Below are 20,088 nucleotides of genomic sequence, written 5' to 3'. Positions count from 1 at the left end.
ATGATATTCCTGCTACATGAACATTTAGAATACTGAGGTAAATACTTTATATAATTTTCATGATGAAATACATTAAAGCATGTATTAATCATGTGGGGGCAAGGTGGCGTGGAGGTTGCACTGCTACCTCGCAGCAAGGGGATCCCAGTTGTTCCCTGCCTTGAATTTATATGTTTTTCTGGTGGGTTTACTTGGCGTGCTTCAGTTTCCTTTCAAAGTCATGTAGGATGTGGGGTTTTGTTATGCTATATTGACTCTGCTGGTGTATGTGTTGCTCGTATTCACCCTGCAATGTGATGGCGCCTCGTTCAGGATTTGCTCCTGCCTCGCACACAATGCTTACTGGGATGGGCGCAATCCTGAATGGATGGTATATTTAAACATGTATAACGAAGATTTTTTTAAAGTTCTGAACACTCCATGGTCTAAGTTTATAACTAGTTTTAATTTCACAAATACGTTTATCGTGTGGTGATTGGTTATGTGGAGAAAGAAAAAGGAAGGATAGGAACTGTGGGTTTGGTACGTCAGATAGAGACAGCATGTATGCAGAAAAGAAAGCCCGCTCAGAAGAACATCCATTGATTTCCGTGTTTGTGTCTCTGACCACCAGATCATGAACCCAACATTTACACAATATTTAAGTTAAACCTGTGCGATACCCATACATCCAGTTTTTTTGAAGCCTCGTCACACCTGCCATAAACTTCTCTACATTGAATGTACACCTAGGGGCCCCTTACTGCGAGGAAGCAGCACTACCGTCTCACTACCGTGCATGTTTAATACCTGCTTTAATGCATGTCATCATGGAAATGATATCAAGTATTTATCTTAGCACTCTAAATTTTCAGAAAGCAGGAATATCATGAAATGAATGTATTATGTGCAGCGTCTCCTCAAATTGCGGAGGAAGTCAGTTTAAGAAGCATGTAGCGATTAACAACTGGGTCAGGGAACAGTTAACACAAAGCATTTAATGTGCTGCATTAACGTATGACAGGGTTTGAGAAAATCTAGTAAATTAAACATTGATTTTAGGATGAAGTTTAGATTACAACATTCTACTTTAATGACAAATTAAACTATGAGAATAAAGTGGAAATGTCAACTTTAATCTCGACATAAACGGCGAGAATAAAGTGGAAATGTCGACTTTAATTTCAACATAAGAATTAAGATTAAAGTGGAAATGTATAGATATTTATTTCTTTGCTGTGGCCCTAATGCTGTTCCATAGGGCTATACCACAAATAGCATTATAAATGCAAGTTGCAGTTTTATTATTTGTGTATATAGCTTAGCTTGAAGCATGGTCCATATTAATGCAGTCTGCCTTAATGATGGTTCAGTTGGTAAAGATGTCTCACCAAGTTGCACTTTTGTTTTATTTTATTTTTATTTGGTGAATACTGTGTAATGCACCTGGGCTTGAAGTCTTGAAGTAATATTATTCTTACTGGAAGTTTCACTATTATTTATTTTGTTGTTATTATTTATTAGTTTAAATAATATGCAGTTTATTGATGGTAAAGTTGTTTAAAAAGTCACTTTAACATGTCAGTGGACAGCGATTGTTAACATTAACAGAAAGTGTAGTTGGTTTACAAAAAATATTCACTATTTATTCCTTTTCTAAGACATTTTCAGTGCAATACAACTTTTGACAAGCACCTCTGAATATTTTACTAAGTTGAAAAGCCTCTTTGGATGGTTCAAAATATGTTGTCAAAATTTTAGCTTAAGTTGTTTGCAAAATTTGTTCAATACAAAGGTTCTATATTTTGACTGCAACTGTCATGCAATATGATTCCTTCTCTTCATTAGTGCCACCCCCTTGAAAACTATCAATTTATGGGGCCATGCAAAAATGTATTAATACTTGTGTGCACATTAAAATTATTTTTTTTGTACAATTCTCATGACAGTGGAACAGGTTATTCTTAGCCAGTCTTCTGCAGTAATAGCAGTGGAAAATGTGGTTAACATACACTCATGCATGGGAAAAAATATTGTTGAATACAGTGAAACCGGTATAATTTTGAAAAGTACCATGATATAGAATTTTGGTCATACTGCCCAGCACTAATTTCAATATTCTGAAAAGGTAAAATGTTACTTTGTATATTTTGAAAAATTACCCAATTTATTTACAAAATGATTTTCAGTCAGAAGGGGCAAAAATTCCCCATTTAAAAACAAAATTGCTCCCTATTTTGACAAGAATACAATATGCATGCCTTGTTCACTTCATTTTAGACACAGACACTTGTGCTCACTTCGGCAACCTTTTTGTGTTACCCTATTTTTTTTAATAAGTTCTACGGTACTATTATACTATTATATTGGTAGGATATGCAAATGCTCTGTCATATAATATAGTAAAAATTTTTACTTTCTGAACAATTATTGTGATTGCCTCTTTCTTTATCTTGCTTAATACACTCCACCAATTCAGTCTTTAGGCTGTCATTCAGGTTCTTTTTTAAAATTCAACTTCATGTCAGTCTGGAGAACCCAACCCTAGTGGATACAGTAGTCCTTTAATTACATGCATCCAGTAACAGTACTGCATTAGTGCTGCTAGTCTGTAGATGTTATATTATCTTCATAGCCAAGAAGGTATTGTTGATCACTGGATAAATTTGGGGGCTTTGAATCATAAATTCATCAAAATTGAATTAAAATGTTGCTATTTTCACTAAAAAGGTTTAATACAATAAATGTAGTAATTCCATCCATCCATTTTCCAACCTGCTGAATCCAAACACAGGGTCACGGGGGTCTGCTGGAGCCAATCCCAGGGCACAAGGCAGGAACCAATCCTAGGAAGGGTGCCAACCCACCGCAGGACACACACAAACACCAAGCATACACTAGGGCCAATTTAGAATTGCCAATCCACCTAACCTGCATGTCTTTGGACTGTGGGAGGAAACCCACGCAGACAACATGCAAACTCCACGCAGCGAGGACCCGGGAAGCGAGCCCAGGTCTTCTAACTGCGAGGCAGCAGTGCTACCACTGCGCTACCGTGCCACCCTAAATGTAGTAATTGTAACATAGAATTATAGTAACAAGTGACTGCTGGCTGAAGGTGGTTTCCTGTACATTTAACATTAGCTTCTTGGTTCTTTGTTGAAAATACTTAGTATCGCTAACTTATATGAAAAACTAAAGGTGTGGGAATCTTAATAAAGAGAACAATTTCATTGGTAGTATCAAATGTGATCATTATGAGTAATGTATAAAACTGCAAAGTAATTTTGATTGATACCTATGCACCAATGTGGAAGATAGAGACTTCATCTAAAGGATATTTGCATCCATTCCTATTGTGAACACTCATAAAATTATAATGGCCAGAAACCTTAACTGTGTTTTAAATCCAGAGATAGATAGGTCTTCAGCTACAGGGGCAATAATATCTAACACTACAAACTAAATTACACAGTTTGTAATTAATCATAACTTATCAGACCCATGGAGATTTCTAAATACAAACTCAAGCATATTTCTTCTTCTCTCCAACACATCACTGTTACACAAAAACTGATTATTTCTTTATAGATAACAATTTTTTGCCTACGATCAAATCTTGGAAGTACGATGCTATTGTTATATCCGAACATGCCCCTCTGATCATTGAGCTCAAATCATTATGCATCCCATACTCATCTCGCAGCTGGCATCTTAACTCCCTGTTATTAGCTGAGAAGAACTGTACAGAATTTATATCCAAGCAAATTGATTTTGTTAGAGACAAATACATCCTCAGAGGCCTCTACTCTGGGAAACTCTGAAGGCAGAGGAAAGACTATTTCGTATCTCTCCCACAACAATAAATCGGAAACCAAGAAGGCATCACAGTTATTCAGTGAAATTACCAGAATAGATCAACAACATTCCAGGTTCCCAAATGAGGCACTCTATAGGACACAGGCTTTGCAATCAGAACTCGACCTCTTGACAACAAAAGAAATGGAACAACTAATTTTTAAATTGCAACTTCATTACTATGAACATGGAGAGAAGGCTAAAAAGATCTTAGCTCAACAAATCCACAAGAAAGGAAGTTTGTAATGCAGTACCAGTAATTACCAACACAGATGGATACAAAATCATTGACCATAAAAATATAATGCACACATTTAAATACTACTATAAGTCCTTATATTCTACTCAGTTTAAAGAAGACAAGACACAATCTAATGCATTTTTCAATGCATTACAGATATCACAACTAGATTCTCTCAGCGCAAAAGAAATTGGATAAACTTCTAACACTATCAGAATTACTAGATGCTAGAAACTCACTTCAGAGTGGGAAATGGCTACCTGATGGCTACCCTGACACATTTTATAAAAAACTTTAATTAACTTAGCTCCTCTTTTATTAGCAACATTTATAGAGGCCAGAGACATTAAAATTCTACCTCAAACTTTTCGCCAAGCATTACTTACAGTTTTACAATGTGTATCATACAGACCAATCTCACTTCTGAATAATGATGTTAAGATACTCTCCAAAGTTCCAGCTAGAAGGATTGAGAAAGTGCTTCCTTCGGTAATATCACAAGGTCAAACCGGACTTATTAAAGGCAGACACTTAACTTCTAATCTTCTATGCCTGTTTAATGTAATATGTTCACCCACAAAGTCTAACACCCCAGAGATCCTATTATATCTGGATGCAGAAAAATCATTTGATATGGTTGAATGGGACTACCTATTTGCTGCATTGCACAAATTTGGGTTTGGCCCGAACATATGTGCATGGATCAGACTATTGTATGCCAGTCTAGAAGCTTCAGTTTGAATTAACAGCATTATTTCAAACTACTTCAAACTAGAATGTGTTACTAGACAAGGATGCCCCCTGTCATCACTGCTGTTTGCAATTACCATTGGACCATTGGCTGTTCACAGTGTTTTTCAGATAAAGGGAATTATCAGAGTAGGACTAGAACAGAAAATATCACTATATGCAGATGATATGGAACTATATATAAGATCCACAAAATACTGTACCTGCAGTCCTAACAGCACTAGTGGAATTTCAAAAGATATCTGGCCTCAAAATTAATCTGAATAAAAGTGTGATTTTTCCAGTGAACTCTCTAGCACACAGCATTAGATTGGACACCTTCCCTCTTATCATCACATATCAATTTAAATACCTAAGGGTAAACATCATAAATATACATAAAGCTCTTTTTCAACAAAATGTTGCTGTCTGCATGGAAAAACCTAAAACAGACGTGCATCTACCCTCCATCTCACTATAGCGAGGAGAGAATTAAAACTGTCAAGATGAATATCCTTCTTAAGCTTCCTTTTCTATTTCAAAGCATCCACATATACATTAACAAATCATTTTTTTAGAAATTAGATTCAATCATAACTTCATTTATTTGTAATTCAGAACATTCAAGCATTCAAAGGGCAACCCTACAATGACCTAAAGCAGAAGGTGGCATGGCTCTACCTAGCTTTCAGTTTTATTATTGGGTGGCACATATACACATTATACAAACCTGGACATTAACACAAACAGATGAATACACACAGGTTTCATCTGCATTAGAAATAAAACTCTGCAGTACTTCTTTATATTCCTTGCTTTGTGCCCCATTATATACCAGTTATCATCAATATACTAACAACCCAATTGTCCTTCATTCACTCAGAATATGGAGCCAATGTAGGAGACACTTATCTGTGGCACCTGTAACCACCTTTTTCCTCCCTCTCAGACTTACACAGTTTTTCATATTTGGAAAGACATATGGGGTTAAATCACTTAGAGATTTGTACATTGATATTGTCTTTGCATTATATGAACAATTACACTCCAAATTTAGCTTCAATTCAATACAATTTTCCACTATTTACAAATTAGAAACTTTGGGAAATGAAATCTGCCCAATTTTTCTTACCTCCCACCTATTTCTATTCTAGAAGAAATATTAATCCGCCTTGAGGATTTAGACAGCATTTCTATAATATAATAGTAAGACATTTTAAAGGCCCTTCCTTTCAAAGATCCGAGAGTACAGTGGGAAAAGGATCTCTTACTCAACATTTCAGGAAAGGCAGCCATGCATAGAATTCACTCTAGCTCCATATTTGTAAAGCATACAATTATTCAACAAAATCTTTTATCGAGCACATCTGTCTTGTTTCAAATTGTCCAAAATGTTTCCAGTTCAAGTTCCAACCTGTGAACATTGCAATCCAGCTCCAGTCTCACTGGGCAAAATGTTTTGGCCGTGCACCAAATAAACATCATTCTGGACCAGAAATGTTAAATATCTATCAGACAGCCTTGGTGTCATAATCACTCCTAATCCATTAACAGCTGTGTTTGGTATACTCCCAGATGGCTTAAAGTGGAGAAGGACAAACAAACTGTAATTGTCTTTAGCACTTAGACTTATCTTGCTCAACTGGAAGAATCCTAACCCACCTCTTTTAAGTCGGTGGGTAAGTGAAGTTATATATTATTTGAAATAGGAAAAAAACAAAATCTCACTTAGAAGATCTGTTCAAAACTTTTTTAAAACCTGGCAGGATCTAATCAATAACATTTTAGAATAAGCTTTTATATTGGGGAAAAGGATTCTCTTCCCTCTTTTCTGCTCTTAAAGTTTTACTCTGGCTATTGGCCTTCCTCTCTTTCTTTTGGGTGGGGGTTGAATTGAATTTAGTTTTGTTAAGTATGACTTGTTTGTATGGATATGGAATGTTAATTGCTTTTAATAAATTCAATAAAAAAGAATCAATAGATAATACAAAAGAAAATAAACTAAATCTGTACATGGCTTCATTTGTAATTTTTTCTACTTATGATAAAGAAAAAATTTATGTCGCTTAGATATTATGCAAATTTACTATTATTTATAAAATATCACTAGATTTCCATTAGTTGATAAGGCTAAATGTTATTTTGTATATTTTGCAAAAATAACTCTTTTTAAAAAATATCACTGGATTTCCATTAGTTGGGGAAAAATCAACCTTAAAAAAGGACTAATTCCTATTCTGATTACCTCAGAGTATTTTACAAACTGTTATAGTGTTTAGATTGAAAAAATAACACTGATAAATGCAGTTGGCTTCAGGAAATTCAGAACCAGGTTCCAGTTTGTTCATTTTCTAGTGTCTGCCAAGCAATTTTTTTTTTTTTTTAAACGTAACATTTGACCATTGTTTGTTTAACCATAATAATATAAATAATTGCCTTAAATAATTATAAAATTGTTAACTATATTAACCACTTAATTAAACCATTTAATAACAAAATTAATTTATTTTTATTACATGAGTGTTATTGTGAAATTGGAGATCCTTTATTTATATCCATACAATATGGGCATGAGTACTACATATACATAACAAATATTACTAGGCATCAAGTTCATCACAGGACTTCCCACTATACAAATCACAGACTCACTCAGAACATTACATTAAACACAGTTCTACATATTGAACAAAATTATGAATGTACATGTGTCAGAAATAACACACACTTTATAGGTAAAGAAAACACTAAGGAATTCTTGACAATTGCCTGCAAAAAGCATTTCATTGATAACTAAGGTAATGCACTGTAAGTACTGTAGATACTATATCATTAAATAAACAGAAGTAAGAGGTGCAAATGTATAAGAAGCACTTTATAAGAGGCAATACGCAGAAGCAGCTGAAAATGTTAATAACATATTTGTTTGTACTGTAAAATTTGTTCAACACATCAAGAATTGAATACAAACAGTGTTCATTAGGATAAAAAAAGAAGCACTAAAAGCTAAGCAAGAAAAAGCAATGTACTGTACTGTATATCTCTGTAATTGAGAGAATGTACTTCTCTGACAAGCAAAAAAACAAAACCTTATCTCTGCACGAGATACAAGGAACATAATTTTTTTCAAAATTCTCAAAGTTATTAATACACTTTATCAAGTAATAAAATTATAAATAAACTATGAAGAACATACTGTTTTGGCTGAAAGCCTTATACAAAGGACTACCAAAATGTGGAACAGATCGCCAAGTCATGCATTTGAAGCAGACAACTTTGAAGAGAATAAGTTAAAATTAAGTTACAATGTTGCCATGTAGCATGAGAATTATCAGGACAATTCTTACAGTATTTGTAAAAATAGTTTGCAAAAAAGGCATAACAGTACTGTTAACGTTTTGGTTTAGTTTAAAGCATTTTGTCAACTATAGCAATTATGTAAAAAAAAACATTTTTGCATCTCACAGCAAAGATTTTCTGTTAGATGCTGTTTATAGTTCAATAGTTTTACTGTGTCAAAGAAGATTAAAAAATTGACGCTTTATGCATTGAAATAATAAAAGACTACTAAACTACATTTTTTATACTACATTTTGCTATTTTCATTTCCTCTGAAAAACACACATTAAATAGTCAGAAAGTTTGTTTTGTGCATTCTATATATTAAACACTAGTTGAAATACCCGGCGTTGCCCAGGAGAAAAATAAAGTGTTTTTTTTAATTGTTTGAGAAAAATATAATTTAAAAAACCACAACTTTAGAAATAAAAATAAATTAACAAACAATGAAGACTCACTAATGTGGTTTAATTGTCTACTGAAGTGCCTTGTTATATACAATGTTTTTAGTTTTTCCATCTTTAGCCAATATATAAAGATTCATAGGACTTCGTATCCTTGAATATCCCACATAAAGTTGTCCATGTGAGAAATAGGCTGTGTCCAAATTGATTCCAGCAATTTTCAATTATTGTTCAAATGTTCCGAGCATCAAGTGGATGATAACAGACATACAAGACCGAATCTCCAATTAGTGTCTTCCAATTGAAATTATTTTACAATGAATTAAACGTTAAACATTTTACCTATATTAATAAATATTATAAGTTAAATATCATAGCTATATTTGGTTTATACTTTATGTTCGATTTTGATGTTAATTTAATTAGTTTTTTGATTATGAACATATTAAAAAAAAATTCCTATTTCTTTTTTACGAAAAAATTGTACCAACACATTAGCTATGATGTTGCAAAACAAATGACATTTAGTTCATTAATGAATAAAGAAAAATCGCAAAGAGAGCTGTTGAATCCACAAAACAAATATAGGATATTTATGGTAGATAAAATCAAAATTGCTTACTTATCTTATATACAATATAATAGATAGCCTATTTTAATCAAAATATAACCGCAGAATACGTTCAAAGTAGTATGAAAACGAGAAAAGCGAAGCCTTTTTTAAGGTTTTTTGACAGATTAATTTTTGTTTTGTGGTGTAGTAATAAGTTTTTACATGCAGAATTTTTGACAATGTAAAAAAAACAGTCATTTAACATTATTATTAGGTTGATTTAATTCTATTACCACTACAACATTGTTACAATAAGAATAATGCAAGTTGAAAATATAGTTAACAAAAACAAAATTAAACAACAAACAAATAATACTATGGCTTTTCAGAATGCATCCCAAAAATAGTTGGGATGCCAACCCGGTCAACTCTATTTAATTTCAAAAACAACAGGCGCACATAAAAAATGCTGGCGGTCACCTCTAGCTCACCCTCTGGTGGTTGTTCTAGATGATAACATACATACAAGACTGCAAGATCAACCCCCACCTTGCCCAGAAAGGGATGTGTTAGGGTTGATTTCACCCTACAGTATTTTTAATCGGCCAATGAGAAACATGTGTACCAAGTTTCATGAAAATTGCTCCAACCGTTCGAAAGTAATGCTGGAACATACATACATACATACACACACACAAACATTTACTTTTATATATATAGATTCACTCAATCTAATGCCCCACTTTGCACCGTGGTTCCCAAAGTATATATGAAAATAGCTGGTGGCTGGGGGATAATGGCAGAATTTCTAAAATAAAAGAAAATGCCTTATTAACAAATACTTATCTTGTAGGAAGATAAGCATAAACATCTTCATACATAAAAAATAAATGCTACAGTAGTTATAAAGTAAAAAAAATGAATACAATAAATGTGTCTATTTTTCAGCAACTAATTTCTCAAATCTGGGCTGTGTATTCAATACACACTCAAACAATTATATAATTTTCAAGCTCAAAGCAATTTCTAACTTTTGTTTTGATGGTAGTCATAGATGAGAAACTTAATTAGCATAAATACAGTGTTGCAGACGGCATCAAAAATTTAAGAGCTTTGTTTGCAAGTTTGGGCTATTCTGGGGGACATACAGACCACTTTGATATCCTGCCATCGCCTTAGTGCCATTGGTGCATACAGCAACACATTTCTTCCAGTCAATATCACACTTACTAGTACTTTGCAAAAAAGTGTTGAATAAAAATTTTCCACTAATATTGGCCTCTAGTGATTTACAACATAAAATATCATCTGTAACACCATTCTCTATATTATATCTTGCAAATACTATGAATTGGGCACAGTTGGAAACATCTGTGGATTCATCCATCTGTAATGAGAAGTAGGTGCACTTCTTAACATTTTCAAGTACTTGTGTTTGAATATCTTCTACCATGTCGTTTATTCTTCTTTGGATCGTATTATTGAAGAGTGGTATTGTTTTGTGTCTCTTTTTCACCAAGTATTATTTTCACCCAAAATCAGATTTTTGGCAGTTGTATGTGCTTTACTGTCTTTTGTAAAGTGAAATGCAACTTCATAACTTGCTAATAATGCTTTTTCATTAGTAGTGGTTGCTGAAGTAAAAATGTAAAAATGTAAAAATTGTAGAGGTAGTTTAGCTTTCTTTCAAAGAATTCCACAGGCTTGTCTTTTTTTCTAGCTTTGACAGCTCCATACTTTCTTTTGACAACACTTCTTGACAAATTACATACTGGGGCTTATTGGAAATAATAGAAAAACAATATCTGAAACATTCATTGCTGTACAATCTGTGTTTTTTATTATTATCACTGCCAGATGTAGAAGGATCTGGTGATCTTTTTAAATATTTATTGAACTTTAACAAAATTGGTTTAGCTTGTACTTATTATTGAATATTCAATATTGCATTTGTTACTCAACAACACAGCACACATCTTGGAAATGATGCCTTCGCTGCTTATATAAATAAAGTTGAAGTAAAATTCCCAGAAGACTCCACTACCATCAAGTGACGATGTAGGGTCAGGTTTGGCCACACCCACCATGCAATGAAACAGCTCAGGATCCTGGTTTGTAACCCCCCAGGAAGACACGTGCTACAGTGCCACCCTTCGGAAATGACCCCCTTTCTGCCACAGCCAGGTGTTACGTGCATCTCCCCTTGCCTGGTCCAGCCACTCGGGTCCTCAACAATGTGGATCCTGTGAGCCGGATTACCCTCACGGACTAATGCTCCCTCACAATACAGGTAATGTGCCTCATTGAGGACTCTGTGAGCAAATGGTCATTTGACACAAAGTCAAGCCAGCGGTACCCAAGGATTCTCCAGAGAGACACAGTGCCAAAGAAGTCTAGTCTTCATCTCAGATCACTGGATAGCGGCCATGTCTCGCAACCATACAGCAAGACAGGAAGAAGCAGGACTCGTCCTTTTGTATACATATCGGGAGCGCAACACAACCCTTTCCAAAGACCTCATGACCCCAAATGCTCTCTCATGAATGTTACTGCCGAGGTAAGTAAACCTCTCAATAAGGTCAACACTCTCTCCATAGACAGACACGCTATTGATGGCTGCAACTAAGAGGTCATTAATGGCCTGGATCTCAGATTTTATTCAGGACACTCTCAAGCTCAGACACTCAGACTCCTCGCTTAGTCTCTCGAGCGCACCGATCAGAACCTCCATTGACTCTGTGAAGATCACCGCATCATCAGCAAAGTCAAGATCAGTAAATCTTTCTTCACCAACAGATATACCAGAGCCACTGGACTCCATGACCCTGCCCAACACCCAGTCCAAGCAAGTATTGAACAGTACTTGTATGAGCAAGAACACACCCCTGACGAACCCCAGAATCACCTGGGAAAAATGCAGAACCTACTACTAGGTAACAGTGATGATGTAGTGATTAAAAATAATTAGCATGCGCTTTCTTGAACATGGTGGAAAGTACAAGAAACACAAAGAAAAACTATGCAACTGAGTAACGGATGGCACCAATATTTCTATTATTTGATAACTATTTTACTGCCGCTCAGCTGCTGTTTGTTTATGAATGGGGTTGAGTATGGTAATGGTGGGGGGGTGCAAACAAAATTCTTGCCCAAAAGTGGGTCGTACCTAAAAAAGTTTTGGGAACAACTGTTCTAGTACATAGCACAATTAAAATCAAAGACAGAAACAGCATTTACATGCTCACAATTGCTAAATGAATATCCAAACACAACTTAAGTATTCCACACTTGTAAAAGCCTTTTATTTGCCAAGTCTTAGATCAAACAATTCAGAGAAATTACTTACTCGTATGACTTCTGGACATGCATAATGTGGAGATCTGTGAAAAAAAGGAGTTCTAATTAGAATATTAAGATAAATGTTTCAACTCACTGTATACAACACGTGATAAACAAAAAACCATTATGATACCTGATTACCTTTTTTTTAATTCATTATTCAAAAAGTTCTAAAAAATACCACACTTCTCATATTAAGGAAATTTATAACAATTATAACTATAACAATAATGTACACATACTTAAAAAGTTACTGGCTAAACAAATAAAATTACAGTAAAATGAATTAACCCATTAATGCTAATCACTAGTACAAATACAAGAAACTACACTGTCACTATCAGCCAGCATAGTGTAACATTTTCAGCAAGTTTTTAGAGATGAATTATTCTAATCAACAAAGGAAAGCAGAGCATTGTTTACATCTCAAATTTAGACAAGCAAGGGTGGATCAAAAACATTTGAGAAACACTGTAAAACCAAACATGTTTATAATCCCCATTAATACTAATATATTTGTTATTACATTCACAAAACTTTTTTATGCCACTGAATGAAACGTTTTACTTTGCTTGTGCTACCATTATTCTGCAGTTGCCTTGGGCAGAGAATGCCCCATGGATGTAGACCTTCAGATTAGGAAATAAATGGTAGGTAAGAATATAGGTTGTGGTCTAGAGAATAGACTGGATATGGCATCTCTTTGAATCCATGATATTACAGAGCAGCCTTTGTAACCCACCCAGTGACTTAATAATGGGATATTCAGTTAAGTGGAAAAAATCATTCTGGATTAAATTAGAGGCTAGAACCACACCCTTTCCATTTTTAAAATGAACACCATGTAACAGATTTTTCCTTTGTCTATTGTGTTTGGATATTAAAATACAAAGTTAATCTAAATGTTCTTCCCTAACACCTACATTTTCTAAAAACTGCTCACAACAATTTATAGTTTGAAATTAGTAAACCCATTGCCTTTTATTTCAATTTTTGTCTTGAAAGAGCAGTGGCATTTTTCAGCTATAATTTAGACTGTGCTTGATCTGCCCTCATAGGACAGAGCAAGTAATTGGTCTTAAAGAGATGATTGAGTTTTCACATTCAAATAAGATTTTTTCTTTAATTATCGATTTTAATTAGAATAGAAAATCAATGTTACTATCCTTGTCTATGAATTGGAGTTTTTGAGCATCCTTTTTGTGGCTGAAGTTATTTCTTCACACTGCTGTTCTGCCCTCATAGTGAGAGTTCCAGAACTCGTTTATGTTTCTAAAACCCCAACCTTCCAAAAAGCTGTGAGGCAGCACACCCCTGGCAGACGTTTTTGAAATCAGTATTTATTCTGCTTTTACTGAATTGAAGTTAATCGGTTTTCTTGTAGTCTTCAATCATTAGGTCAAGAAATTTTGCAGGATCCTTCAGACTCATGTGATTCATCACTGAGTTGTATGAATTGTTGCACAAAATTTTGCCTTTATTGACTTTACACATAACTGCTTCTGCTTCAACACATTGCCACACCTGACATTTATTTTCTGAAAGTATACTTTCTCCCACACATCTGTATATGTTTCAACCTGAAAAGTGATTTCCATATTCCAATAATGGTTATCCATGCTTTCAACTACCCATTCACACCAGTACTGAATCCTGGCATTTTATTGAAACAGAAAGGGGATGACTCACAGCCTTACTTGGTGCTATTCTGTAAGTAAATGTTGCAACCATCAAAGCAAATTTGCTTAATCCTAAACAGTTTCTTTTGATGCATGTAATCAACTGAACCATCAATATCATATAAAATTGTATGAAAACATGCATAATCCTGGGATTTAGGATTAACATATTATAAAATATGCTTCTGGTGCCTTCACTGCAAAAGGATATAAAGAAGAACAATATAATGTGTAATAGATGTAACTCAATAAATCTGTTTAGTTATCCTCTTGGATTACTCAAATTTACACCACCCAAGAGACTATGGGAAAAAGTGTCAATGGACTACAATACTGATCTTTATGCATCCAAAAGTTAATACTATCATTGATCAATTTTCAAAAGCAGCTCATTTTAAACTGATAAAAAGTTCCCAAACCTTATGAAATACAGTAGCAAATATTTTCATGCAAGAATTGTATATGTTATAGAGATTTCCACAAATGTCACCCTAGCAAGCAAGATGTACTTTTCTTGTTTACTATTGCTTTCTTCAGTTGCTGGTTATGTGATTGATGTCAGCCATCTGATATTAAGGTGGTGTACATATAAGTTGAAATAGATGGTTCAGTTCCTGTTTTTGCAAACATATTTTTTCATTTGGTAGTCATGACTAAGTATTTTCAGCTAGTGCTTTGACTTTTGCTTTATTAGAATTTTGGTGTACTGAACCCTTGTCTATCCCTATCTTAGAATCATTCTTTGCAATATTTATCTCCTGGTAATTTTTTTTAACACACAAGCAAATTGACTTGTGCCCTTGTATTAGGCAGGAAGAAGTTACATCTCTATAGACTGCTGCATATGAAGGGGCCTGATACATGTTGACTAGGCAAGAATGAATCTCCAAAAGCATATTATTCTGTATATCATTAGAAATTCAACTGATAGCACAATACTTTATTGTTGCAGGTCCTGCCATCCATAATAAGTCCGTTCTGAAATAGGAAGTATATAGTATAAACCACAAAAGCTAGAAACTTGAAACTAATGCAATTAGTACAAAATAATTAATTTTTGACTACTTACAAATTTAGTGCTCAAAAAAATCTCCTTAAAACTTATTTCACACTATGTTTGGATTCATTCACACATAAGCCTTCTAACTATATTCAATCACCCTTGTGATTCCACCTCAATTTTCCTGAACACATGAAAGTGAAGTTATTTAAGTGGAGGAGTGATTATAAAAAATGTTAAATAAGTGATGACTAGTCTTGCATTTGTTGATTATCAGGGTCTTAGTGTCATTCTATCCTATTCATACAGACGAACCTATTTATCTCCTTAAATGTGACATAATTGGTTGAGATACTTTGCAAGCAGCTATTTCCCACTGAACCTCAGCACCTTTTTCTCTCAAACATTTCTCTATATTCTATTAAAACCTTCGAAAAGACTGGACCAAATTCACTTCAAAAATAATCAATAACACAGTTAATCAAATAGAAAGTATACACACTTTCACAAGATCATAGAAGAAAGAGCTAATTATCACTAAAAACTATATGTAAACAAATATTTTTCTCTGTCACCTAACAAAATATAATTTGCAAGGTGTTTCTACTTTCATCTAAGGAACACTTAAAATGTAATATAAACAGTATTAAATACTATAAAAAGATCATACATTCTCGGACCTCATAACTCTCCTTTAAAGTTATAGGAAGGTCAGTATATCTTTGTTACTCTTCCTATGTTTTACATTTGGGATTTAATTATTTTTAAACATAATAAAGCTCACTAGATTTAAAATATATTGAAGGCCATAGTGCAACTTGGATTAAAGTTGAAATAACTTGCCCGCAACTTGTTTCCAGCAGACTATCCCCAACCTGAAGTGATGCCATTCCAAAATCAGCAATGCGTATGTTATTTTTTTCATCCAGAAGTAAATTTTCAGGCTTTAGATCTCTGTGACTGAGTACAAAAAATATACATTAAACAAAAGTAATAATAAGCAGAATAACATGAGAACCAATCACAATTTTTGTATGCATTGCAAACCCTAAAACTTTATGCTATTTGTTTTTTGTTTTATTTTAGAATGCATTTCTCAGGGACATAAAACAATTCTGAAGACATTTTATACAAAATCCAGCGAATGAATGAATGAATGGATGGATGGATGGATGGACGAATGAATGAATGAAGCAGTATTACATAGTGCAGAATTCTCACTGTATTTTGAACCTAAACTTTGTAATGTTACCTATTCAGTCTTTATCCCAAAGTAACATACCTGGATGCCTTATCTAAATTGGTCTTACTTGCCAGAGGGTTTTCACATTGAAGACCTCTTCTAGATGTCAGTAAAGAATGTTTACATTGATTGAAACTGCAGAGAAAAGCCATGGTGCTACCACATATCATGTAATTCCACAAATTAAATGGTACACACTATAACCTTTATGCAATGTTCTTAAAGCTTTGGTTAATTCTTCCAATTGTGCATATATTCAGAGGTGACAATTTTGGTATGTTGTACAAAGACAATAAGTTTAAGCAGTGTAATGAGTTAAACTAAGATACAGCACCTTTCACCAGGCAGTTTAAAAATTGCTGTGTTTTTCTTTTAACAGCTCCTGCAGTATAGTAACAAAAGGCACATTCTTTTAGGTTGTTCCTTGGTGGGAGGACACCATTCCTTTAACGTGGATGCATTTGGTTCACTTTTATATAAATCTGATTATATACTGATATACTGATTTAAAGTTATACATCAATAATGTACATTTCTTTCAAGCAATACCTTTCTCAGAATATATAAAATAAATGCTGATACAGTACATATTTGGACAAGATTATAATGGGATAACTCAGAAACTGTGCTTGTAAACACCCCAATAATTTTTAAAAATTCCAAAAGGTAAGTAACTTAAAAAGAGGTGGCCTGGGGTTTGGGTGCCACCAATTTGGCATGGGACAAAAGACAGTCCCAACAGGGATCACAGTAAGAGACAGAAACCTGCACTTTCTGTTAAGAGTACCACTTTAAAGTAAAATGAAATTTTAGAATGACTTTAACGAAAGACAAAGAGAGTGTGTACTTCTTGGAAGGTGGGATGGTGGGGAAGCCATTTAAAATGACAAAATAATAACATATAAAGGATGGCTCAGATGAAAAGCTACACAAGCTGCTTATTTACTAAAGTTTCTTTAGTACTTAAATAAAAACATAATCTTTGATGATGTCTGCCTTTTCTTTGGTATTATTTTAGGTGTAGAAAAGAGCCAATGGAGCCTTCTGCTGTTATAAGTGAAATATTAAACTTTTTTGACAGAAGTTTTCCATGTGTTTCATTTAAAAATGCTGCATTATAAAAGTGTTTTGCTTTAAAATGGGAAATAAAACTGGACCATCTACACTTGGAAATAAATTATCCTACCAGAAGATAACAATTTAATAAAGATGGAAAGTTATGTAGTGCCACTGGACTATAAAATCAGAATGCATTCAGTTCTTTGCATTTATATAGCACTTTTCGCACTACTCAAAGAGCTCAGCAATTGCAGGTTAAGGAACTTGCTCAAGGGCCCAACAGAGCAGTCTTTTTAGGCATTCGAACTGGCAACCTTCCGATTGCCAGTGCAGATATCCTAGCCTCAGAGCCACCACTCCGCCTTCAGTAGCTTCAGTAGCAGTAGAAATGTGGAGCTGGGTATTTCATATATTTTTGAGTGCCTCTGGAAACAATGACTCTTATTTAATGTTTATGAATAAATGCACCCTAAAAAAGAAATTGCTGAAAGTACATTTAATGGCTAGGTAATAAAAAACATAGAAATGCAGTAAACACTTTCTACTGCCAATTATGCAAAAAAAAAAAAAAAACACAAAGAAAGATATTTTACTTTAAATAAAATGAAGCAATTATACTCAATATAGAGATTCTCACCAGATAGAATGGCTGTGACAGAAATCAAGAGCTGAGATAATCTGTCGGAAGAACTTGCGTGCCTCCTTTGGAGTTAGTCTACCCTTCTTGACCAGATAGTCAAACAACTCTCCCCCTGACACATGTTCTAAGACTAAATACCTGCCATAAAGATAGATTGTCAGCATGATCTTATAGAAAGACAATTAGTACTTTTACTTAACAGTTTGTAGCTTAGAATTTTATAGAGAAAAACCTGGAAATGTCTATATACTGCATACATAAATAGTACTAACCACAAAAATGATTTAGTTTCAATAACTAAGAAAACGGTAAAACTGACTACTGTCTTCAAACACAAATAGCAATAAATACTTTCAATTAGTGGACAACATAAAGGATCCATGTACAGAAGAATGGAATACAATGTTGTTTTTCATACAGTGTTAACTTAATTTTAACTTCATAGGTAACTTTAGCTAGAAAACAAGTTTATTATAAAAATGCCACATTATAATTAAAACTTTGAAAACATCTGAATTTGATTACTCTAAGAATATTCGATGATGAAAACTCTATTAATATAAAATGGGCTCTCAGATCACTTAAGAGTGATATAGCTGCTAAAAGAATAGACACAAAAAGCACCAATAGAAAAATCTGCCCTACTTCTTACATAACATGGTATGTGATTCTTCAGTCATATTATATGTATAGAAGAAGAGACATAGAAAAATGGATGATAAATTTTAACAGTATATAAATGAGTACCTTATCAGTTAAACTTTCTATTGGATAGATTGCTTGAAAAATAATCCAATTCAGGTTTGCGGTATAGAGCAGGTACTAAACATTACACCATCATCCCTTCCTTGTTTGTAATTTGATCCCCTAATTATTAATTATTGTGGCAGACGGCCTGGCCCTTACCTTACATTAACTCCCCCAGAACACTAGACGGCAGCCCCCCTGGCTTGCACTGGGGTCATGAGTTTGCAGCATGGAAGCTCAACCCTGCAGGGGCCACTGGCCACTGCCAGAGGGTGCCTGGATGTTTGCTGAGCCCTGTTTGGCAGCACTTCCATGACATTCAGAAGTGTTACCGGAAGGATGTCATTGGACACCTGGGGTATTTACAGGTGTCCTATAAAAAGGAGCCAGCCACCACTACTCAGGGAGCCAGAGTCAGGAGGAAGCAGACAAAGATTAAGGGAGGAATGGAGATAGAAGAAAGCAAAAGAAAGAAGAGAGAGAGAGAAAAGGACTGTGAACTTTAGTGTTCTGTACAGTGATGTACTCTGGGGAGCAAGGAAAAGCACTTCCCTAGTCTTGAATAAAAGTGTGCTGTGTGCTGCACTTATGTTTCTGCCTGACCGTGTCAGGTTAGGGCAGCTATTATGTGCCCCGTGCTCCACATTATGCATTACAGCTGTTCAATTTGCAAACAGAATCTATTTTAGATTTTATCAAGTGCAATTTGGTGGTAATATAAATTAACAAAAAGTAGTTTCTAAATTGCAGAGCAATGTATATTTCACAGCAATATGTATTTCACAAAGGTGCTGTGGGCATTTTAATAAACATCTTACAGAAAAACTATGAATTTGCTACCTTTTTATTTTAAATAGGTTTGTATATCATGTTAAAACAACTGGTTGCATAAATGGTTATCTTCAGAACAGTGATATAATTTAATGTAACTTCACCTACACTTGTACCAAATAAGCTTTTTCTACTGTTTTTAACCAACAGTAACACTAACACTATTCTCTTCATAAGTACAAATAGTGTTTCAAACAACTCTTTAATTTTAATGAGCTAAAATTTTTTAATGTAAAAAAAGGCAAAATTAATTCTGTGATGCGTCATTTCTCACCTGAAATTAGAGTTATCTAATTTTAGGAATTGGTGAACACTAGATGATTTCTACCATACTTCTCCACAGGTTAACCAAGAATCACTACTTAAGCTAACACACACATCTTTTAAATGCATGCGTAAGCTGAAGTAGCAGGAAGAAAAAATCCATGTGAAAAACTTTCAAAGTAT

At 34.1% G+C, this 20,088-nt stretch overlaps 1 protein-coding gene across 7 annotated transcripts in view; it reads right to left on the bottom strand.

Moving 5' to 3' along the window:
- The window catches only part of LOC120542402 (serine/threonine-protein kinase BRSK2-like), a 225,937-nt gene that overhangs the window by 123,972 nt on the left and 81,877 nt on the right, over window positions 1–20,088 (bottom strand). For all 7 annotated transcript variants that reach the window (XM_039774850.1, XM_039774852.1, XM_039774851.1 and 4 more), the window contains exons 4-6: window positions 18,061–18,201; window positions 15,965–16,081; window positions 12,450–12,483 (exon numbers count right to left, since the gene is read on the bottom strand). In XM_039774850.1, coding sequence (XP_039630784.1) covers window positions 12,450–12,483; window positions 15,965–16,081; window positions 18,061–18,201 — 292 coding nt within the window. The remainder of the gene's footprint in view (window positions 1–12,449; window positions 12,484–15,964; window positions 16,082–18,060; window positions 18,202–20,088) is intronic.

This window comes from Polypterus senegalus, chromosome 13, assembly GCF_016835505.1.
Source record: "Polypterus senegalus isolate Bchr_013 chromosome 13, ASM1683550v1, whole genome shotgun sequence".
NCBI classification, from domain to species: Eukaryota; Metazoa; Chordata; class Cladistia; order Polypteriformes; family Polypteridae; genus Polypterus; species Polypterus senegalus.
The sequence above is the reverse complement of the archived record's forward strand: the minus strand, read 5'-3'. Positions and strand labels throughout refer to the sequence as shown.